At 38.3% G+C, this 25,985-nt stretch overlaps 1 protein-coding gene across 2 annotated transcripts in view; it reads right to left on the bottom strand.

Annotated features, from left to right (window-relative positions):
* Positions 1-25,985, bottom strand: part of msrb3 (methionine sulfoxide reductase B3) — a 205,226-nt gene that overhangs the window by 162,479 nt on the left and 16,762 nt on the right. For both annotated transcript variants that reach the window (XM_051923564.1, XM_051923570.1), the window contains one exon: positions 10,559-10,684. In XM_051923564.1, coding sequence (XP_051779524.1) covers positions 10,559-10,634 — 76 coding nt within the window. In that variant the 5' untranslated portion in view covers positions 10,635-10,684. The remainder of the gene's footprint in view (positions 1-10,558; positions 10,685-25,985) is intronic.

Genomic DNA, 25,985 nt, shown 5'->3' with positions numbered 1-25,985 from the left:
GCTAATCTTAACAGGAAATTGTCAGCGTGTAAAAGTAAAAGGCAAATTTGAATCTGATGGGGTCAGGAAATTGTCTGCGTGTAAAAGTAAAAGGCAAATTTGAATCTGATGGGGTCAGGGAAATCTGGGGAATAAGGACAGTTTGTGAGGTAACAGCTGTGATAGTTTTACACTCCAGTACATTGTGGTGAATGCTGGTAACAGTGCTCTTAGTATGGTATGAATCAGGTTTTTGTAGACAAAGGTTTTCCCTGTTCCTGCAGGACCATCTAAGAAGAAGCATGTTTGTTGTGGATGGGAATCGCTGTATGCAGCATGTAAAACACTTTGCAAGGGTGGACGCGGTCGTGTGTAACTCATGACGCGGGAGGAGGGTTAGAGTTGGCGGACGGGGCTCTGTCGTGCATATCCCATGGTCTCTGTCTTGCGTGCCATGGTCGGCTGCTTAGTGAATTATATATATAGATTGTAAGGCCTCCTCTGGAGTACTGTGTTTAGTATTGGTCCTTAAGCTACAGGGAAAAGAAAAAAAAAAACAGAAGCACTAAGCCAAATCCAGAAAAGAGACATGAGCTATGAAGAAAGATTTCAGTTTAAGCAAAAGAAAATTTATAGGTGACAGAACTGAAGTGTTCAAAATTATGAAAAGATTTAGTACAGTGGATCATGGCTGTTAAACAAGAATGCAGCGGCACAGTTGCAAATTTGTTAAGGGTAAATTTTGCACAAACATTAGAAAGACAGGTGGAATTTAGGGCCCTTCAAAACCTGACTTGATGTTATTTTGGAGGAATGAAGTGAAGAGGACTTGCAAGCTTTGTTGAGGTAAATGGCATGTTCTTGTATAAATTTTTGTAATATTCTAATGTACAAAATTTTAGGCCAAATACCAGGGATGTCAGGTTTGAACAAGGTAAGTTACCATTTAAAGAGTGGGTGCTATGAATCTTCTATTGTGGATTTGTATATGAAAGCAATTGATGTTTGCTTTCTTTTTGTCATGTAATTACCAAGCAATACAGGGTTCACTGCAGGAAGGCTAACGTTAGACATCTTTTGCAATAATGACTACAACAATTCCATGTATGCTGAACACTTATAATGGGTCTTACTTTCAATTGCAAATAAAGAATACAATGGTTACTTAGGGGCATATAATATTTCAAGCAAACTAATATTGCTGGGGTCAATTTTGCACAATGCAACAATTTACAACACAAAGTTTACATAGATTTCACTGATTAACCAGTTTACACATGCACTCGGTCACTGACATTCCTCCATGCCCCTTTCCTTTGCTGCTGCTTCTGCTGTGTTGCTACTCCCTCTTCTATTGGATATATGGATAACCTTTATGCAGAGCCAAATGCGCCCCTTTCTCTGCTGGTGTGAAGGTTGTTCTGTTTCTCAGACTTGTAGTCCATGGTTGATAGATTGTTCATTGATGCACTCACAAGGGCTTGTAAATTTTGCTGTGAACATGCATTAATTTGGATCAATCGATAAGGGATTGTGTGAGCCAACTGAAATCTGGTGCTCTAGAACTGGCTAACCCACTGGTGCAAAATCGCACTAAAGCAAGCTGGAATTTGTTCTGAGATCCAGGATGATCTATTCTCACTTTCTGGAACAGACGCCAGAGCTGATCAATATTTCTGAGATATTTACTCTATTTGCAAATATTTCATTGAAACAAAACCTTTTATGATGGAGACAACTGCAAATCAAATTGGCTGGGTTCTGAAACTTAAAATTAGATGAGGTTTATTTTCTCTTTGTTCCAAATTAACTAGGAGGTTTTTCTTCCTCTTCTCAATTGACTTCTTGTCTTAATTAAGACTACTTGTAGGTGCACTAACCTTAAATAATCATTTGCTTATGGAATGAGATTTAAGCAGTTCAGAAATTGTTAAAAATCCATTTTAACATCATAAATACCTTGCTTATTCTAATTCAAAGCTGTGGAGACAAACATTGTAAGTGTACATACAGTGGAGCAAAAAAGTATTTAGTCAGCCACCAATTGTGCAAGTGCTCCCACTTAAAAAGATGAGAGAGGCCTATAATTTTCATCATAGGTATACCTCAACTATGAGATACAAAATGAGGAAAAAAAATCCAGAAAATCACATTGTCTGATTTTTGAAGAATTTATTTGCAAATTATGGTGGAAAAAAAGTATTTGGTCAATAACAAAAGTTCATCTCAATACTTTGTTATATACCCTTTGTTGGCAATGACACAGGTCAAACGTTTTCTGTAAGTCTTCACAAGGTTTTCACACACTGTTGCTGGTATTTTGGCCCATTCCTCCATGCAGCTCTCCACTAGAGCAGTGATGTTTTGGGGCTGTCGCTGGGCAACACGGACTTTCAACTCCCTCCAAAGATTTTCTATGGGGTTGAGATCTGGAGACTGGCTAGGCCACTCCAGGACCTTGAAATGCTTCTTACGAAGCCACTCCTTTGTTACCCGGGCGGTGTGATTGGGATCATTGTCATGCTGAAAGACCCAGCCACGTTTCATCTTCAATGCCCTTGCTGATGGAAGGAGGTTTTCACTCAAAATCTGACGATACATGGCCCCATTCATTCTTTCCTTTACATGGATCAGTCGTCCTGGTCCCTTTGCAGAAAAACAGCCCCAAAGCATGATGTTTCCACCCACATGCTTTACAGTAGGTATGGTGTTCTTTGGATGCAACTCAGCATTCTTTCTCCTCCAAACACGACAAGTAGAGTTTTTACCAAAAAGTTCTATTTTGGTTTCATCTGACCATACGACATTCTCCCAATCCTCTTCTGGATCATCCAAATGCTCTCTAGCAAACTTCAGACGGGCCTGCACATGTACTGGCTTAAGCAGGGGGACACATCTGGCACTGCAGGATTTGAGTCCTTGGCGGCATAGTGTGTTACTGATGGTAGCCTTTGTTACTTTGGTCCCAGCTCTCTGCAGGTCATTCACTAGGTCCCCCCGTGTGGTTCTGGGATTTTTGCTCACTGTTCTTGTGATGATTTTGACCCCACGGGGTGAGATCTTGCGTGGAGCCCCATATCGAGGGAGATTATCAGTGGTCTTGTATGTCTTCCATTTTCTAATAATTGCTCCCACAGTTGATTTCTTCACACCAAGCTGCTTACCTATTGCAGATTCAGTCTTCCCAGCCTGGTGCAGGTCTACAATTTTGTTTCTGGTGTCCTTTGACAGCTCTTTGGTCTTGGCCATAGTGGAGTTTGGAGTGTGACTGTTTGAGGTTGTGGACAGGTGTCTTTTATATTGATAGAGTTCAAACAGGTGCCATTAATACAGGTAACGAGTGGAGGACAGAGGAGCCTCTTACAGAAGAAGTAACAGGTCTGTGAGAGCCAGAAATTTTGCTTGTTTGTAGGTGACCAAATACTTATTTTCCACCATAATTTGCAAATAAATTCTTTAAAATCAGACAATGTGATTTTCTGGATTTTTTTTTCTCATTTTGTCTCTCATAGTTGAGGTATACCTATGATGAAAATTACAGGCCTCTCTCATCTTTTTAAGTGGGAGAACTTGCACAATTGGTGGCTGACTAAATACTTTTTTGCCCCACTGTATGTGTGTGTACACATACATAATTCTATGCTAAGATCTGGACACCCATGGTACAATTACATGTTTCACTGAATATGCAGACTTGGAAATATCAAACATTATGTCAATAAATTCAATCAATGCGTTATGCACAAAAGTGCTGGCACATGTCATGTTTCATTAGATTCATTAACAATTTTTAATGCTTCAAAACTTGTCATTAGACAGTAGATCCTGTATGAGTCTCAGTTGTTCCAAGACTACTGCAGATCTCTGAATTAATTATGGTATCAACATTTTTTTGCACATATAGCATCAAGTGTATTTTTTTTATTCAACTGCTGTGTTCTTTTGGTCCTCTGGCAAGTTGACTGGAGTGTGTTATGAACAATAGAGGCTGCTCTTGAAGCATCTCAGAACCCAGAATAATTTTAAAACCAGATCAGAGGTTCCAAAACAAAAAAGTTTTATTATAGACAAAATAAACAAACAGGGTCAAATAGCAGGGGCAAGCACAGTAGAACTGAACTGGGAAAAGGGACCCAACTCTCAGCCTCTCCTGGGGCCTCATGTATAATCCCGTGCATAGAATTCACACTATAACATGGTGTACGGACAAAAGCGGAAATGTGCTTACGCACAAAAAAATCCAGATGCATAAATCTGTGCGAACGCCAACTTCCATGTTCTTCCACTACATAAATCCCGGTCAGTGTGAGAAGTAACGCACGTGCACACGCCTGCTGTCCCGCCCCAAACTCCTCCCAGAATTACGCATCTTTGAATATGCAAATCAATATAAATAGCCTTTAAGCTCAGCGTTCTGTGAAAAGACAATGGCAAATGCCAAGTGGAGGCAAGGAAAAACTTAATATTTGTTGATTTAAACAGTGATATATACAACAAAAGGAAGTTGATCGAGTGACATAGAGTGTCGGAGAAACTCGAAAGTTCAAGTTCACAAAGTCGCACAGTGCCCAAAATAAAAAAGAAGTGGTCAGATATCAAAGTTGTAGTGAAAAGGCGAGTTGTAGCCCAGCGTCTGAGTGTCATATGAAAGCTTATTAAGGTACAGAGGGTGAAAAAAAAAATAGGCACACAGTGGGGAAAAAAGCACAAAATGTCAACTTTAATCTCGAAATTTCCACTTTAATCACGCAGTTTATTTTGTCATTAAAGTAGAACATCATAAACTTCATCTTTAAATCGTTTAATTTACTAGTTTCTCAAATCCCATCGTAACTAAAGTTGCACGTTAAATGCTTTGTTTTGTATTTGATCTTCTATGTGCACTACCTTTTTCTTAAACGGGCTTTCTCTTCCTCCGACAGGATACAGAATCCATTACATTCGTGATATTACAGCTCTCTGAATAATTAAAATACTGAGATGTATACATGATATCATTTTCATGATGATAGGAGGTAAAGCATGTTATTAAACATGGGAACACGGTGGCGCAGCAGGTGCCTCGTCCACAGATTGTTCCTGCCTCCCGCAAGATGCTTGCTGAGTCGTGTGCGACCTTCGATGAAATAATTTATTGCAGCAATACTGTCTCTTTCAAACATACTAACCCCCAATTCCTGTCCTTCCTTTTTTTTCTTCAAGTAACCAATCGCCACACAATCAGCTCTGTAATAGATGTTAAGCCATCTGTAAGCTTAGAACGCCAATTCGTCAAAACTTTTAAGGAACACTGAAATATCTTCATAGTACATGTTTAATTATTCTATCCATCTGTCTTTCCGCAGTGTCGCGCCAGCCCCAGCAAGAATACAGCGCGAGGCAGGAATAATCAGGGCGCCAGCTCGTCGCTAGCGCTCGACACTGTGTCCTCACATGTTTAATTATTAACAATATAGATTATTTAAATGACGTTAACATTTTATCTGTAAAATGTAATAAACATTTGCTGCATTTCTTCTTAAAAATGATATCGTCATCATATGTAAATACGCGCTTTATAAAGTGGTGCAGGTTGTGCAATATTATAACTGTTTTGCAAGTTTACAGTGAGGTAATTGTACTTGTAAGTACAAACAGTTCTATAAGGAGCACTTGATGGATTGATTGAGTGCATTTATAGCTCTTGGGATGAAACTGTTTCTGAACCTCGAAGTCCGTACAGGAAAGGCTCTGAAGCGTCTGTCGGATGAGAGCAGTTCAAATAGTGAATGGCTGAGGCAGTATGTGCTGGATTCTGTATACCGATAATTCTCTTTCCGATCAGCTGCTCCGAGTGGTGCAGTGAGAGTAACAACGCTAAAGCAGCTATGGTATTTGGAATAGTTTGGACATTCCGTGGACCATTATATTGTTACAGGTTAATTACAATCAGATGCCTTAAACTAATAAACGATATGCGGTTAACTTCAGTGTATTTATAAAGCTGCGTCAGGGATATGGATCTGAAAAAGAAAGGGAAACCACACTGGAAGAGTAGCACTGCTTTGACGCTGGGTGCCGCCAGTTTGCAAAATCGAGCGGAGAACTTGCGTACGCCAGGGTTTGAGCTAACGTGAAAATGTGCGTGGCTTTGTGCCAAGTTTAAGTTTTATACATCGCGATCTGAACGTGGAAACGGGCTTACGCAACATTTTTGTGCGTATGCATCGTTTATACATGAGGCCCCTGATGTTTCCTTATAGGGTGTGGACCCTGGCTCCAATCTGTGAAACAGTTGTCCAGATACTCATGACTGAGCCTGTTCTTCTCTGCTCTTTTCTCTTAGACCATGGCCTGTTCCTCTGACTAGATTAGTGCTTGTTCTCTCTCCTGATATCAAGGGTCATTAAATGGTTTTAAACCCTAAACTGCAGCTATTCTGACCAAATTTAGTGTGTTAAGTGTTGGCCCTTTAAAGTACCTGGTGCATGTTTTAATTCACCCTAGATGATGTGCATATCTCCTGAGAAACTGGGTTAGGACAATATTAGATAACAAAGAGACAAAGACACTTGGCCTTAAAAGGCTGACACTGATCGAGGGTAGAAGACAGAGGTATAAGCTCATAGTTTTGACATTTTAAGCAAGGAAATGTTTCCAGCACTTGTTCCACTGGTCTTGTAATATAGAATGTGACTATAATAACAGATCAGCACATAATGTTACAGTGCTTCTTTTCTCTCCTACCTTAAGAATGTGCTGCTTGAGTTATGCCTTCTTGACACAAAGACCCAAAGTTCCCTAACTTCTCCTAAAGTAGTCTTTGTGGCTTGTGACTGTTGATTGGCTCATATTTAATTTTAAACTCCACATCTATTTATGAACTTTCTAAGATGTAAATCCCCTCGCTCAGTGTTTATTTGTGATCACTGTATAACTTTTCTCCTGTGTTCTTTATACTAAAATTGCTATTTGTTTTCTCAATGCATTCTCCACCAAAACTGAAACAGCCATTATTTAATGCTGCAGCCATTGGTTTTCTGGAGATCTATTTGTTCACAACTTGCATTAATTAGGCACCTTCATTTGCTGTCTTTCTGTACAGTCAGAGATAATTCTTTGTTTGTGATTAGCATTTTTACAATTAACACAAATAGTAGTCACTTTGGTTAACTATAATTTAGAAATGGAGCATCATTTGCTATAGTCCAGATGCCATGAAGTCAGTGTGAATATTTTGTTGCTTTGTTTTTCTGACAGCGGTCCAGTGATGCTGAATGACAGGGTGTATGGGGGTCAAACAGAAACTGAAGATTACTTGGAACAACAAACAGGTAATTTTGCCTGGTAAAAATATCACATAAGAAAAAAAGTTACAAAAAATGTTCTCTCACTTGAGGAGGAAAGGCTCATAATATGCTAGTAAAAGTTTGTATTTTCAAATTACACTGTTGTGAGCAGTTAATTTATTTTTAATTTCAATTGTCTGAAAACAGTATTTTCATATTTAAATCTTATAATTGGAACACACTCATATTTTCACTTTACATGCCTCCATTGGGAACTAACATTTATTTTTGCTCATATGCAGACAATACCCAGCTATAGCCTTCTTTTAACCCAAATGATGTTCTCCAATTCTGTCCTTAATTAACTGTGCCAACTGGGTTAAAGTACTGGATGGATGATAACTATTTTTCTCTGAATAAAAACGGAAATTTTATTTATTGATGAAAATGACAGACTGCAACAATATTGTGTCACGTTTTAACTTCGCTGGTCTAAATATTAGTTTTACTGAATCAGCACACAACGTAGGTGTTATCCTTGACACCAATATGTATATGTTCCTTAAGAACACATTACAAAGCTACCTAAAATGTTTTTTCTAGCTTAAGAATATAAGAAAATGAACACAGATTCTAAATATGGAGGATACCAAGAAATTAATTAATGCCTGTATTTCTAATAGAACTGACTATTTATATGCATTATTCACAGGCTGTTCAAACCATTCTTTACAGAACTTTCAGTTAACTCACAAATGCTGCTGCAAGAATTCATACAAGAAATAGAAAGCACCATCACATGATTTGTGTTTTAAGGTCCTTACAATAACTTTCAGTAATCCCTTGGGCCGATATTAAAATCTTCTTTCTTACATACAAATCTTTAAATAGACAAGGATCTACTTACCTATATGAAATTATCATTATTTACAAATCTGAGCAGGTTTTAAGATCTCAAGATGCTAGCATACTAAAAGATTGCAAGAATTAACAAAACAACAAATTTGAGATTGAGTTTTTAGCTACCGAGCCCCAAAGTTGTGGAACAATCTGTATGCTTATATAAAAATGCCCCTTCAGTTTCAGGTTTTAAACCCAGGCTGAAAACTATTATATCTTTGCTATTAGTCACATGCATAAATTATCAGTAATACAATTCATTATGAACTGTTACTAACCCTCCTTTATTTTGTTTATCTCCCCAGTATCCTGCTGTGGCACTTTGTTTCAGTGCTCTACTTAAAAGCTGTTTTTCTTGTCCATGGAAAAAACACCACAGATACTGTGAGCCCTGGAATCAACAGATATAAAGATTCTGTTGTTTTTTCTCTCCTCCATTTTCAACTGGTTCAAGTATAAAGATAATGTTAATGGACTGACAGTATTAGGTTTCACTTATGTTAATCAATTTGGAGCTGCTTGTTTTATGGTGTGTTTAGACAAATCTGTATCTTTTAGTGTATGCATTTTATACTTAGTAATTTAAAAACTGGTACTTGTAATAAGCTTACATATAAAATACAGCACTCTGCCTTGATGGGAGAACTATTCAAGCATGTGCATTCCATCCATCCATCCATTTTCAAACCCGCTGAATCCGAACACAGGGTCACAGGGGTCTGCTGGAGCCAATCCCAGGGCACAAGGCAGGAAACAATCCTGGGCAGGGTGCCAACCCACCGCAGGACACATACAAACACACCCACACACCAAGCACACACTAGGGCCAATTTAGAATCGCCAATCCACCTAACCTGCATGTCTTTGGACTGTGGGAGGAAACCGGAGTGCCCGGAGGAAACCCACGCAGACACGGGGAGAACATGCAAACTCGACGCAGGGAGGACCCCGGAAGCGAACCCGGGTCCCCAGGTCTCCCAACTGCAAGGCAGCAGCGCTACCCACTGCGCCACTGTGCCGCCCAGCATGTGCATTGTGTTTCACAAAAGTAAAGGGAACTTACATGCAGATCCATTGGGTAGTGAATGAAGTTGAACTATTAAAACTGTGGATCCGTATTACAATCCCAAATTTTTTCACTTTCAGTTACATGAAAAAATTCTTACATAATGAAAAACCAGCTGAAACCCGTAACTTTCCTGTTTTCACAAGGTTTTATGAATTATAGGACTTGTACCATTCCATGAGTTTACAGAAGGGAAACTGGGTTTGTCTATACCCACAACATTTACTTTTACACATTTATAGGTAAAAATCAAAGTAGGCTGCAATATATTCAACAGTAGGTAAAGCTGCAACCATTAACACTTTGACAGCAGTGCTAGGACGGTGGTACTTCTGTCACTGTTCTATTTGAGAATGTCACCTTCATAGCTCCAATGCAGTCTTTAATATAATGAGCTTCTACATACAGTATGCACAAAATCTTTTGAACCCATTACATTATCACAAGGTCCAGCAGCATTAATCATAGGCAGGAACTAGCCGTATATTGGATGCCAGTCCACCCACTCACACAATTGCAGATTAATTAATCTAACATGAAAATCTTTGTTATGTGTGAGGATACCCAGTTCACCTCAGGAGCAAACTCTGGTGAACACAGAAATAACGTTCAAGCTTTACCTAGAGAGTCAGGAGGCCAAGAAATGAAACCAGGTTCCTGGTATTGTGATGCAGCAGTGCTAAGCATTGTATTTTCAGTTATCTTTAATGCTTTACTAATTAAAGTAAACATACTGTACCAAATCTAAAGAGAATGGTAACACAAAACAGAATTTAAAATTAAATTGTGAATGACACCAAACCTTGATTTCTGCTTCAGAAAAGTTTTGAACAAATATTAAACAGTGAGTAAAAAGCAATATGTGAAAATGCACACACAGTTGTGAAATAAAACACATTTTGCAAAAAAAAGCTTTAGTGGGAAAAAATGCTTTTTTAATGCCAAGGAACTTCTATTGCTATTCTATTTGTAAATACCATTTGTATATGTATTCTAAAAATATTTGTTATTTTAAGCTTAAAGAGCTGCTGATATTTAGTCATGCTTTAATTTATAAAAACAAAAGTATTTCAATTGCATGCAGCTATTAATTGATCATGCAACCACTTCAAAGCAGAAGCTGCTCTCAAGTCAAGCTAGCCAGACATCTCATGAACTGTTAAATGTTCAAGTTTCAATTTGATTTTTTACTCTACATATTAAATAATAGCAGAATTTTTCAAATAACATTCTGAATTATTAAAACATTAAATTTTGTTACAGTTTTCAACAGCAAGAACAGTCACCTGCTGGCTTGAGTTAGATTTATTTCTTTGCAAAACACAACAAACAGCACCCATTCAACCTGAGGGGAGTCCACAGGCTCGCTCGGGCACTGGCTGGTTTTTAGTCACCAAATGAAGTAAGTTGAATGCGGACATCGCTGAGGTATTTCCACAAAACAAAATGTAAGGCAACGAAGAGAAGGAAGCTACAAAACGGGAAAAAAATAAAACAAAAAAAAAACACATTAACAAATATAGCACACAACATTCAAGACAATGCTTATTACATTGTTGTTGCATTTGCACTGATATTTACAAAAATCTGAGTTATTTTGTGTATATTTGTATATAATTTTTCTAAGAAAAAACTAAATAAAAATTATTTTAATGCAGAAAACTTTTAATAAACCAGCAAAAACAGGTTAGGTTGAACAAAGTTAAAAATACAAATAGAAATTAAACATCACATACTGTACAAACATTGCATTAATACACATGTGTATTAAAAATTTATTTTATTATAGTCTGTTTAGAGTAAATGCTAAAAAATTCAACATGATGCAATGCTAAATTCCACATACAAAAAGATAAAGTAAATTCCACAATCTTCCAACACAACAATCCTGTCTAGTGATGTTCGCTGCAAGTTCAGTGAAATCACAGGAAATATTCAGGAACTTCACGGAATTTGACGAAATGTACTGAAGTCAGTAGGGAAGGAGGAACTGAACTAGTTTTGAATGGCTTATTATGGTGAAATGGTCTCTGAACCCCTTATGCCTGAAGGAGATTTTGGTATTATTGGGCCTAAATCATGTTCCCAAAAATAAAAGGCTATAATTCTGCTTACTGTATGTAATAAAGGAGATTCAAATAGTTGAAATTTAGTGAGTATAAGAGACACTCCAAATTTTTAAAAGAAAGTCTTTATAGGAGTAAAAACCTTTACTTCATACCAATGTCCATTAAATAAAAAAAAAGTTATTTTTGGAATTGCTATCCAAAAAACTGGATTTTACAATAAATAACCAAGAAAATTATGATGCACAACCCTGTAATCAATTTCTGTTTTTTCTCCCAAATCTATCAGCTATCATCGTGCCATGTTTAGATTTCATATCTCATAGTATTGCAAAGTTAAACTGTTTGGCACAAAATGCCCTGCTTTTTGGAAACATTTTGTTTCCCATTTTGGAAACATTTAGTCTCTTGCACCTAAACAATCTCTCAAAACAAGAGATGCAGCTGCAGTTGAATTTTGATAGAGAATATATATCTACACAAGCACACTTTATATATTACTCAGTAGCAAAAAGTAAACAAATTTGAAACTTTGTATGTATAATTATGCACTCATTCAAACCTTTACTTTCAAAATTACTTTTTCATGCTAATCCTTGAAACAATTTGTTTCCCACTAGACTTGGAGAAACCTTACATTTTGTACATTAGATTGATTTTTTTGTGCTGCAATTCTCACATCTTCTCCTGCCTTCTGCTGCAGTTGCTGCACAGAATTGTACTGTGTTTTTAAGATTTTTTTTTTTGTTGCTGTTGCTCTTGCATTTCACATCTGCAATAAACCAAGTACATGTATACAATTTCAAACCAGCTTCTCCCAATGCCTTTCCTAGCAGCCCTGGGCATAGTGCAGGAAATAGCACTGGACAGCGTACAAACACACCTACACCTAAAATCATTCACACAGTGTCCAAATAACCTAAACTGCACATTTATGGCTTGCAAAATAGAGGGCGGAAAAGTGACTTTGGATCAAAAGGGTGATGAAAAAGTTCGATCAAAAACTTCAAGTGGGTACGGTTTAATGGTACTTTCACCAGTATACTAAGAAGTTGAAACTGGAAGAGCACTGCTCAGAAAACATATGTAGAATGTGCAACACACAGTCTGGATAAGGTAACTGAAATCAAGATGCTTGAATTGACAAAATGCACACTGTGACACTTTAAAGTTATATTAAGCAGTACTTACAAATCAAGCATAACTGTGACTCTAGTTCTTTATATTCTGTATCACTAGCATTCTGTAACTTTTTTAGTGCTTCCTCAACAGTAGGTTTCCTTTTACTTCAAGTCTTCTTGCACATGAACCAAACAATCCCTCGCAGTCTCACAGAACTTTTGTGTGTAAAGATGCATAAAGATCAGCTTTCAGAAACGCAATTTATTTCTTGCCTTTTATGCACAGCTCTGACCTTTGTTATGAATGACGAATCTTAAACAACTATACATCATTGGAAAGATTTGAAACTCCGCTATCCAATGATGAGTATCCCTGTGTGTGGCTCAAAGTCATTCGCTCAGCTGTTACATGCTTCTGGTTTTGGCATATATGTGTGCAAATCGCATATTATACTAACGAAAGAGAGCAGGCAAAATGGAAACTTATAACTTATTTGAAAGAAGACACCCTTTGGTAAGTTCTTCTGCTAACATTAGGGGTTGAAACAGCGGATCATCTTCTTCCATAACTTTCTGTCCTCTGCATCTTGCTCTGCTACACCCATCACTTGCATGTCCTCTCTCACCACATCCATAAACCTCCTCTTAGGCCTTCCTCTTTTCCTTTTCCCTGGCAGCTCTATCCTTAGCATCCTTCTCCCAATATACTCAGCATCTCTCCTCTGCACATGTCCAAACCAACGCAATCTCGCCTCTGACTTTGTCTCCCAACCGTCCAACTTGAGCCAACCCTCTAATGTACTCATTTCTAATCCTATCCATCCTCGTCACACCCAGTGCAAATTTTAGCATCTTCAACTCTGCTACCTCCAGCTCTGTCTCCTGCTTCTGGTCAGTGCCACCGTCTCCAACCCATATAACATTGCTGGTCTCACTACTGTCCTGTAGACCTTCCCTTTCACTCTTGCTGATACCAGTCTATCAAAAATTACTCCTGACCCTCTTCTCCACCCATTCCACCCTGCCTGCACTCAATTTTTCACCTCTCTTCCACAATCCCCATTATTCTGTACTGTTGAACCAAAGTATTTAAACTTATCCACCTTCGCTAACTCTACTCCTAACATCCTCACCATTCCATTGACCTCCCTCTCATTTACACGCATGTATTCTGTCTTGTTCCTACTGACGTTCCTCTCCTCTCTACAGCATATCTCAACCTCTCCAGGATCTCCTCAACCTGCTCCTTACTATCGCTACAGATCACAATGTCATCAGCAAACATCATAGTCCACGGGACTCCTGTCTTATCTCGTCTGTGAACCTGTCCATCACCATTGCAAATAAGAAAGGGCTCAGTGCCGATCCCTGATGTAATCCCACCTCTACCTTGAATGCATCCATCACTCCTACCGCAGACCTCACCACTGTCACACTTCCCTCGTACATATCCTGTACAGCTCTTACGTACTTCTCTGCCACTCCCGACTTCTTCATACAATACCACAGTTCCTCTTGAGGTACCAGGTCATATGCTTTCTCCAGGTGCATAAAGACACAATGCAACTCCTTCTGGCCTTCTCTATACTTCTCCATCAACACCCTCAGAGCAAACATCGCATCTGTGGTGCTCTTTCTTGGCATGAACCCATACTGCTGCTCACTAATCATCACCTCACTTCTTAACTTAGCTTCCACTACTCTTTCCCATAACTTCACGCTGTACCTCATCAGTTTTATCCCCCTGTAGTTACTACAGTTCTGCACATCCACCTTTTTGCTGAAGGCCTGTGCGTTGGAGTTGGGGAGTCCTCTACAGTGCATCTTCAACCTGAGCCTGGAACAGGGGAGAGTCCCGAGGCTTTGGAAAACATCTTGCATCACCCCAGTCCCAAAGGTATCACGTCCTAGTGAGCTGAATGACTTCCGGCCTGTCTCTCTGACGTCACATGTGATGAAGACCATGGAGCGGCTGCTGCTTCACCACCTGAGGCCACAGGTCCACCACGCTCTCGACCCTCTGCAGTTCGCATACCAGGAGAAGGTGGGAGCGGAGGATGCCATCATCTACATGCTACACCAATCCCTCTCCCACTTGGACAGAGGCAGTGGTGCAGTAAGAATTATGTTTCTGGACTTCTCTAGCATCTTCAACACCATCCAACCTCTGCTCCTTAGGGACAAGCTGACAGAGATGGGAGTAGATTCATACATGGTGGCATGGATTGTGGACTATCTTACAGACAGACCTCAGTATGTGCGTCTTGGGAACTGCAGGTCTGACATTGTGGTCAGCAACACAGGAGCGCCGCAGGGGACTGTACTTTCTCCGGTCCTGTTCAGCCTATATACATCGGACTTCCAGTATAACTCGGAGTCCTGCCACGTGCAAAAGTTCGCTGACGACACTGCTATCATGGGCTGAATCAGAAGTGGGCAGGAGGAGTAGTATAGGAACCTAATCAAGGACTTTGTTAAATGGTGCGACTCAAACCACCTACACCTGAACACCAGCAAAACCAAGGAGCTGGTGGTGGATTTTAGGAGACCCAGGCCCCTCCTGGACCCCGTGACCATCAGAGGTGACTGTGTGCAGAGGGTGAAGACCTATAAATACCTGGGAGTGCAGCTGGATGATAAATTGGACTGGACTGCCAATACTGATGCTCTGTGCAAAAGAGGACAGAGCTGACTATACTTCCTTAGAAGGCATCTTCAATAAGATGCTATAGATGTTCTATCAGACGGTTGTGGCGAGTGCCCTCTTCTACGCAGTGGTGTGCTGGGGAGGCAACATAAAGAAGGACGCCTCATGCCTGGACAAACTGGTGAGGAAGGCAGGCTCTATTGCAGGCATGGAGCTGGACAGTTTGATATCTGTGGCAGAGCGATGGGCACTAAGCAGGCTCCTGTCAATCATGGAGAATCCACTGCATCCACTAAACAGTGTCATCTACAGACAGAGGAGCAGCTTCAGCGATAGACTGCTGTCAATGTCCTGCTTCACTGACAGACTGAGGAGATCGTTCCTCCCCCACACTATGCGACTCTTTAATTCCACCCAGGGGGGTTTAACGTTAACATTATACAAAGTTATTGTCTGTTTTACCTGCATTTTTTTTTAATCACTCTTTAGTTTAATATTGTTTCTTTATCAGTATGCTGCTGCTGGAATATGTGAATTTCCCCTTAGGATTAATAAAGTATCTATCTATCTATCTATTCTTAAATAACGGCACCAGTACACTTCTCCACTGCTCAGGCATCCTCTAACTTTCCAAGATTCCATTAAACAATATGGTTAAAAACTCCACTGCCATCTCTACTAAACACCTCCACGCTTCCACAGGTATGTCATCTGGACCAACAGCCTTTCCATTTTTCATCATCTTCATAGCTGTCCTTAACTTCCTCCTTGCTAATCCATTGCACTTCCTGATTCATAAACTTCACATCATCCAACCTCTTCCCTCTTTCTCTCTCGTTCTCTTCATTCATAAGCCTAAGTACTTTTCCATCTGTTCAACATACTCGCCTCGCTTGTGAGTACGTTTCCGTCTTTATCCTTTATCACCCTAACCTGCTGCACATCTTTCCCAGCTCGGTCCTCTGTACAGGTCCTTTTCTCCTTCCTTAGTGTCAAACCTTTCATACAACTCATCATACGCCTTTTCTTTAGCCTTTGCCACATCTCTCTTCACCTTACACCTTATCTCCTTGAACTCTTGTCTACTTTCTGCATCTCTCCGACTTTCCCACTTCTTTACCATCCTCTTCCTCTGTATACTCTCCTGTACTTCCCCATTCCACCACCAGGTTTCCTTTTCCTCCTTCCTCTGTCCAGATGTCACAGCAAGCGCTCTTCTGGCTGTCACCCTTACTACATCAGCAGTAGTTTCCCAGCTGTCTGGTAACTCTTCACTACCACCTGGTGCCTGTCTCACCTTCTCCCTAAACTCAACCTTGCAGTCTTCTATTTTCAACTTCCACCATTTGATCCTTGGCTCTGCTCTCACTCTCTTCCTCTTAATCTCCAACGTCATCCTACAGACCACCATCCTAAGCTGCTTAACTACACTTTCCCCTGCTACCACTTTGCAGTCTACCATTTCCTTCAGATTGACTCTTCTGCATAGGACACAGGTGTCGAACTCCGGTCCTCGAGGGCTGCAGTGGCTGCATGTTTTCATTCTAACCATCTTCTTCATTAGTGAGCCATTTTACTGTTAACTTCTTTTTCTTTAGTTTTAATTAACTTGAGTCAGGCACCTGAATTGTCTCTTTTTCCTTAATTAGTAGCCAAACAATAATGAGACATCAAACAAGCCACTATATGACAGAAAAAACAGAAAAATCAACAGATTTGGAAATGTCTGCTGTGGCAGAATGAGAGCAGCAACAAGCCATTGAATTAAATAACGGACTTAATTAACAACAAGAATCAGCTTCTCATTAAGAGAGTGGTTGGAGTGAAATTGGTTGGAGTTTGAAATCCCAGTTAACTGGCCATCTGTTGACTTGTTTCATGTCTCATTTCTGTTTGGATGCCATTTAATGAAGAAACAAATCAATTCAGAGGACTGAGTCCTTAAAAACAGGGCTATTGAAATGAAGGGAAAAGGAGTTATTACAGTGAAAACTACTCCCTGATTAGGAAAAGGTTTAGAATGAAAACCTGTAGCCACTGCGGCCCTCTAGGCCCGGAGTTCGACACCCCTGGCATAGGATATAATCCACCTGTGTACATCTTCCTCCACTCTTGTACGTAACCCTATGTTCCTCCCTCTTCTTAAAATATGTATTCACCACAGCCATGTCCATCCTTTTGGCAAAATCCACTATCATCTGACCTTCATTCCTCTCCTTGACACCATACCTACCCATCACCTCCTTGCCGCCTCTGTTTCCTTCACCAACATGTCCACTGAAATCTGCTCCAATCACTACTTTCTGTCCCTTGGGTACACTGTTCATCACTTCATCCAACTCACTCCAAACATCATCTTTCTCCTCCATTGCACACCCAACTTGTGAGGCATATGCACTAACAACATTCATCATCACACCTCCAATTTCCTTCTTCATAATTACTCTGTCAGACACGCTTTTCACCTCAAAAACACTCTTGACATACTGTTCTTTCAGCATAACCCCTACCCCATTTCTCCTCCCATCCACACCATGATAGAACAATTTGAATCCACCTGGCCTTACTCCCCTTCCATTTAGTCGCTTGCACGCACAATATACCAACCTTTCTTCTCTCAATCATATCGGCTAACTCTCTCCTCTTACCAGTCATACTGCCAACATTCAAAGTTCCTACCCTCAGTTCCACTCTCTTTAACTTCTTTCTCTCCTTCTTCGGCCAACGGTAGCCCAATTTCCGCCAGCACCCTGTTGGCAGACAGTACTGGTGGCAGTTGTTGTTAACCCGGGGCTCGACTGATTCAGTATGGAAATTTATATTGTTGTTCACATATTAATTCAGCAAAATTTTACACCAGATTCCCTTTGGTAAGTTAAGATACCCTTATTGCTTTTCATTGACTTGTGGGTTTATTGCAACATACAAAAACAACTCTCAAATATGGCAGTGTTCCACTGGTGGGACACCTCATGCATAGAAAAGTGTCTGGCAACTATGCTAGACTGATTATTGGAGCCAAAAATGTGATCGGAGATGTGAGGCAGCAATGCTAACGACTGCACCTCCCTGCTCAAACAACAAAAGATGATAACCACAAACAAAATACAACAGATGGCCACAAACTAGAGATAAGTAATAAGCAAGAATTGTCAGCTCTCATGCATATAGAAGTCAATCCCTACAACTAAATGACAAAATCAAACCAGTTTGACTTTATATCTGGAATGAGTCACTAGGTATGTCAACGTAGATGATAGGTTTCACTGGAGCATGCTTCCAACTGCCTCTGACTCACTATGATTATGTAAATGAAGGCTATGACTGAAAATCACTGGAAAAGCAGGCTAATGTGACATGGCCTTAAGAGACAGGTTTATTTATATCTCTCTCTATATAAAAGAAAATCTTGGAATGGAAAAGCAAGTCTACGATACATAATCTTCTCGGAAGACATTTTAAACACCCGCGAGACCAAGGACACGCCCTACTTACAATCTACCCGTGAGACCAAAGACACGCCCTATTTACAATCTATCAAACAGGCCAATAGGCAGCAAAACATTCAGTCTTGTGAAGGATTTGAGCATACACAGATCCAGGGCTCTCAGCGCATATAAAGCTTATAAGGACAGTACGTTATAAATGAAATGTCGACATCTAAGCGAAGAAGAAAGCAGCGCGGAGAAAAAAAAAGAGCAAAAAAGAATAATCGAGGTGCAAATTCAGAAAATAAGGAAAGTAATTATCACCCCGGAACAAGTGGAATTGAAAAAAAAGCACATCCAATCCGGCTCAGAATTAAAAGGCAATGAGTAAAAGACAAAGTAGAACTTCATAAAGACGTTTACAAACGTTGGCACTAAACACATGCAGAGCAGGTTAGAGACTATGAAACCAGTGAAATTACAAAGGCTCAAAAAAAAAAAAAACCTTGGCGCTATACACATGTGGAGAAAGTTAAAGGATATGAAAGTAGGAAAATTAGAAAATATAAAAAAGAAAGTAAAGATCGCATTAGCGCAAACAAACAAACTGCCTCATTTAACTATGCACCAGTCTAACTTTGGTTTGCACAATAATTACTACACTATGGCACCTTAACACTTAATTCTACTTTATTCACATAATTTTACTTATTTATTATGTTCTACTATACTGTTATCTTTCAATCTATGACTTTTTGTTAATCTAACTGATATTTTTCTAACTTTGTACAGTTTTTGGATAAGCGTATCAGGATGCATTTCACTGCGTGTTGTCCTGTATAACTATTCATGTGACAAATAAAGAATCTTGAGAATTTCAAAAACGGAGTTTACCGCACATGCATTTATTGGTTACTTTGTTAATGTATATATATTTATCTGTCTGCTTATTTAAAAAGCTAAATTTACCCCAGGAGTCAAAAACGTTCTGTCTAGCCCTTGTACAAAAACCAAGACAAATGCTGGGGTATCACCTTAGTAAACCCATGTACTTTTGGAAATGTGAAAGGAAAATAGCACGACTTTACAGACAGGAGTCCAATGCAGAACTCTACTTACTTTTTTACTTTGTAAAAAAAAAATTATTGACTGCTGATGATGTAGATCGTTTTGTCTGTGCTGAAACAGAGAAACCTATCCTGACCTCATTAAAAAGATTCAGCATATTGGGACTCGCAAGATTACAAATATTGTTTTTACAGAAATTCTGAAATAAAAGTGAAACTAATGAAATAGGAACAATTCAAAGAAAAAAAAAATCTTAAAAGTGTGTATCCGGAAAACCAAACACGGGGGTTGGCGAGCGAAGTGAGCAGGGGGCGAAGCCCCCTAGTATATATATATAAAACAAAAAAACAGTAAAATGGCTATTGTAAAAACATGACTAATATCGTTACATTTGAGCTACATACAGTAAAAGGAAACAAAACAAAAAATACCATTAATATTAAACAAATTATTGTGAAATGTATAAAAATTTGTTCTGAAGACACTAAAAGTCTTCTTGTATATTAAATATGCCCCACCTTTGTGCTTTTTGTTTTTGCAATACTGATTGACACTTTCTGTTTTCACAATATTTCATCCATCTCTTGTGATGCTTTTGTTTTAAATAAACAGTTTCTCCTAAAGATCTCATTGCTGGCACTCATTTTCTATTTAAAGGTACAAGTATAATGCAAGTCTCATAATAACTGCAAAAATCAAAGTACAGTATATACATTTGAAAACCAGTCTTTATTTATAAAACAAAGACTACTTGATTGATAGAAAACTTACAGCCTCAACTGACCTTTAGGACACATCAAAATAAAAAAATTGTTTGCTAAAATATTGCTTAGAATTACTAAGCCAATCAACAAAAGATCAAAACAGAATACAATTAGATAACTTACTAGGATGGCAACACAAATGTATTGCCTATAAATGCAAAAGTTGAAAGCAAATTGATGCCTAGCACCCCAGTTGCATCTTTGGGTCAGCAAATCTTCAAACCAAAAATTATGTGCTGCAAACAATCTGTTTGCCATAATTAATTAGCTTATTATCAGAATAACAATTTTTCTAGTAAAGTGGCTAGACTTTGCCAACACTATTGGGAGTTTGACTGGAATGGAGTACTTGGTTCAGTCTTTTTAACACATTAATGATAAATATGTCTGGTGTCAGTAGATGATGCAACAAAAAGAAAACAACCTCAAACTCAAAGTGGTTGTGGATAATTAATGGTGTTGTGCTGTCATGCTGCCAATAACAACCGGGCTTTGTTAAAATCACTGTAATTCTGAAATTTATCAAGTATCAGGACATAATGATGAAACAACTTGTTGCCTTTGTTGAAAAGTTGCTGCTTGGCCATAGTTGCATGACTGAAAATAACAAAATTCTAATTATATCTCACAATCAACAAAGGAATGTTGGAATGAAAACAAATGAGCACTTAATAATGGCCCTTTCTGTCAGCATTCTGTCAAACTGTGGACTGAATTAAAAGCATAGACCTTTGGTCATGAAGGATCTGGAAAATGTCTACAAAGTACTGGCCCAGAATCACTCTGAATATATTTTTAAACTTGAACATTATAGGAAAAGGTTCAGTATATATTCTGAGAAAGAAAACATTACACTAAAAACAAACATAAGGAATCCAATAGTGCTGTAGCATTACTGTTTTAAAATGATGATGATGAAATAACTGCATTATAATAAAAGCCTGCAGTTTTCCTAATTTGACCCGTAAGATATAGTTCACTGTCTGAGCAGTTTAGTTTATACATTTTTATGAAGGGATCAAACAAATCAAATATTTCTAGCAACAACCCTTGGAGTGGTGTTTTGAATTCAAAAGTCTTAAAATAAAATGACCTGAATAATCTGAGTAAAGAATTCACAGTAGTAAAGCTGTATTTGAAACAAATGCATGAACTAGCCTCTGTATCATACATATCAAGAAGACTTCTTCATACTATTTTTCTTAGTTGGAAAAAGCAGGTCTCATTATAACCAATAAAGGAGATCTCATTATCAAAGGCAACATCTATGTTTGAGCAAATTAAGCAACACCAAGGTTCAAGTGCTTAAAAGAAGACAGTATATTCTTATAAGAACATTTGTATTTTCAGAGTTTAAAAACAATAAACAGTGGTTTACTGTTTTAACTCACAGACACTGTTAATGACACAATGAGGGAAACATCATTTGGTTAGTATGAAAACAGATGTCTGTTACCATATGTAAATAAAAATGATATTCTCAAACTCACAATTCAGAGTTGTGTGTTACATACTTACAGTGAAAGTGCATTACTTAATGCACAATGTCTGGAGAGGTCTGTTATTAGTGCAAAAAGAAGAAATACAATTATGAAACTTTACAGATCAACCACAGATCCGACAAGCTCAGAATGGCTCAGCTTACGAAGCCTTTACTCTAACACAATAGTAAAAAAAATCCAGAAAGAAAAAAAAGAAAACTAAAGAATGCATGTGAAAGGAGCTCCATCTAGTGGGAAAAGCTGGTCGTCATCATCTGGTTAGGCAGCAATGCAATGATAGTTCTTGTATTTTACTTAACAGTTCACTTCAAAACTTGTTTAAATCTTGCATAGCTCAATATTATTCATTCAATAAATAATAAAGGTCACCTAATTTATTGTGTAAGTCTCAAGCACACAATGATGTTCCACTGACCCCATGATGTTCCAACTATTGGAAACCTAAAGAATTGCAGTCACAGAGCAATGGGGTGAAAATGTTATACTGTACAAAACAAAAAATACCACAATGGTGCCAATGAACAAAGGTATGCATAAAGTTTGCACCCAAGGAATACCTCTGGCAATATACAGTATAATGGTGCTTTTCCACTAGTTCCAAAACACAGATGTTTAATTTCTCTTACCTTCTTCAAAACATTTCTTTAAGCCAACCAAAAAATTCCATGGTTCAGTTGGTTTTGTTTAGCACATGTAAACTGTGTTGATCTGGGACATGTCAAAAAGACCATGGTGATATTAAGTCCACCGATTGCTGTCAGTCCATGTCTTCGTCTAGATGGCACAACTATAATTTAAGCACTGTTTTTCCGAGGTCTGTTTTAACACACTCATTTTAGTTCTAAGTTTTGGCTCAATTTGTTTAGTACCTTTTCATTTAAAATGGAATAAACCTGTCTCTTAAAAAAACACAAATGTATAAAAAAAAGCTTTAATAAATGCACTGTTAAGGGTGCAAATATTTTGTCTCTTACACTTGATGAAATAAATATACAAGTAAAGCATTCCATGAACTTTGTTCTTGCTCTTGGTGTTAAAGTAACAAAAAGTAGTACAAGTGAAATCCTGATACGAAACATGCATTACAATTCGTAGCTTAAAATTAGTTTATTGTCAAATACAAAATTTTCAAATGTTCACAAAGCTACAACAAACTTCTCTATTTTTTATGATGTGATATCGCTAATTGCAGGGGTCAATAAATGTGTTTCTTAAATTTTGCCATTCTACAGAAACTTGTGCGTAGAATTAACAAACAAAGTTTAAATGATGTTTTAATACTATCCCCAAGAGCCAGTAGAGATAAAAGAGGCTGAATCAAAAAAAACATTAACTCGGTCCTGATCATAACCATTTTTTAAACAGATTTTATTGTTGATGAATTTGTTTTAATACTTTGAGGAAAATTACTGTAGTATGCATTTTGGAGAACTAGAAATAATAACGAACTATGTAAGTTAGAGAGGAGGACACTAATAAAGTAAAACTGAATGAACGGTTTATGTAATCAATAAAGTAATTTTATAAGGAAGTACAGTACAAATAGTAACAATCACAGCAGTTGGGGATAGTTATATTTTAAGTAAAGTGATGGTGGGTTATCACCAGCAAATCACATTTTGAGCAATGTTGCAATTTGTTATGGCCATAGAAGTGATGAAAAAAAGAGGCATACTTTCACAGCTAGTCACGATTATGTTAGATTTGTCACACAAGAATCAGTCCACTACTAGGCACGACCACAGATATTCAATATATTGTCCATTCTTTTGTCAGTGTTGTCTCTTTATGTATACAGGCAGATCAATGCAAACCTGGGTCAAAGTAACCTTGATCTCTTATTCTTTGGACCTAACACAGTAAATAGATATATTCAGCCAGGCAGGCTATGCTGACAGGCGTACTGACTACACTAAATGGCAGCAGTCTAAATGAAGAATGTAATATGGAGAAGGGAAAACAATGCATATACTAGTGTAGGTCAAAACAGAGAGATCAAGAATTGAGAAATAGGTTCAAGACATGAAAACCAAAAACTGTAGCCAGGTGGTGTAGCAAGTAAGTCAAAAACTCAGAAAAGCACACAAACAAAGCCAAAATGTAAATACACGATTAACATTAAAAAGAAGAGAAAACATCTATAACAGATAATCAATTATAAAGCAAGGAAATTAGCGCTAGGGTTTTTGACTTGAATCCAGAAACTTGGACTAATGAGGAAGATTACAATGCTGACCTTTTATACTACTGTGGTAATGATGACATTCATCACACACTCTCAACCATCCTGCCTGATAACTGCATAGAAACCAGCAAAAACAACTGTTTCAACATTGCATCGTCCACAAAAGAACAAGATAGCATCATGGGACAACGTGATTTAATTTAAACAATGTTAAAAATATGTGAAATCAGAAAAACTAATACAACCATTAAATTTGCATATTTGAGAGAAATAATTACTTGGTTAAAAACAAATGCCAGATCATGACAGCAGGTTAACATCTAAAATACTGTTTTAAGCCAGTACCACCTGTTAATTTTGTTATTAAAGTAATGCAAATTAGCATCAGATATGCATGTACTGTGGTCTACGAAAAAATTAACCTCTGCAGAGATAATCCTAAACACCTGGGGTAAAATAAAGGGCAGTAATTTAAGCCAGTGGTTTCCATTTTGCCTATCTGTGCTACCCGCAGTTGCCTTGTTCTATAAGCAGACCTCTCTGAACACCTACAGTCATGTTACTCTGTTACAATTTGCACCTTTAACGTTTAATGTGGTGATTGACTTAGACCAGTTTAATGTTAATTTTATCTGCTGTAATTGAAATCCTGTAAAATCATTATCTTTATTACAAGGAAAATGCACATGATCATGACAACAAAAAACTACAACTCCAGCACACATTCCACAGAATTGTTTTGGATGATCATACTCTTTCACCAAAACAAGCATGGCACTGTACAATATAGCAGCTCATTTTCTGAAGAATTATTCATTAATAGAAGGTCATAGGCCCTCATTTACACCAAGGATGGTATATATGATCATACTTTAAAGTGATAAAAAGGTGTTCGGGCTTACATGGCTCAGAACAAAAACAACACTTCAAAAGATCCTTATCAGGAAGATGTTCCTTGTAGATGATGATGCTCAAGCTGCCCTCCAGATACGTACTGCTTTAAATATGTGTACAATAAGTCTGGGTCATCAGTATAAAGATGACCTAAACTATGAGCCATGTGACTGATGCTTGAACATTATCCTGAAGAATTTGTTGACATTGGGTTGAATTCATCAGACCCTCGACTTTAACAAGGGCCCCAGTCCCTGAACTAGCCACACTGCCCCACAGCATGATGGAACCTCCACCAAATTTGACAGTTGGTAGCAGGTGTTTTCTTGGAATGCGGTGTTCTTCTTCCACCATGCAAAGCGCTTTTTGTTATGACCAAATAACTCAATTTTTGTCTCATCAGTCAAAGCACTTTGTTCCAAAATGAACCTGGCTTGTCTAAATGAGCATTTGCATATAAGTGACTGTTTGTGTCGCGAGTGCAGAAAGAGCTTCTTTCTCATCACCCTGCCATACAGATGTTCTTTGTGAAAATTGCGCTGAAATGTAGAACGATGTACAGATACACCATCTGCAGCAAGATGTTCTTGCAGGTCATTGGAGGTGAACCATTCTCACAATTCTGCGCATATGCCGCTCCTGTATTTTTCTTGGCCTGCCAGACCTGAGTTTAACAGCAACTGTGCCTGTGGCCTTCCATTTCCTGATTCCATTCCTTGCTGTTGACACTGACAGTTTAAACCTCTGAGATAGCTTTTTGTAGTCCTCTCCTAAACCATGATACTGAACAATCTTTGTTTTCAGATCTTTTGAGAGGTGCTTTGAGGATCCCATGCTGTCACTCTTCAGAGGAGAGTCAAAGGGAAGCACAATTTGCAATTGACCACCTTAAATACCTTTTCTCATGATTGGACACACCTGTCTATGAAGTTCAAGGCTTAAATCCAATCAATTTGGTGTTGCAAGTATCAGTATTGGGCAGTTACAGTTTCTCACAAAAGGGAGTACACCCCTCACATTTTTGTAAATATTTTATTATATCTTTTCATGGGACAACACTGAAGATATGACACTTTGATACAATGTAGTCAGTGTAC

Source organism: Erpetoichthys calabaricus, chromosome 1, assembly GCF_900747795.2.
Source record: "Erpetoichthys calabaricus chromosome 1, fErpCal1.3, whole genome shotgun sequence".
Lineage (NCBI taxonomy): Eukaryota > Metazoa > Chordata > Cladistia > Polypteriformes > Polypteridae > Erpetoichthys > Erpetoichthys calabaricus.
This window is presented reverse-complemented; position numbering and strand designations above follow the sequence as displayed.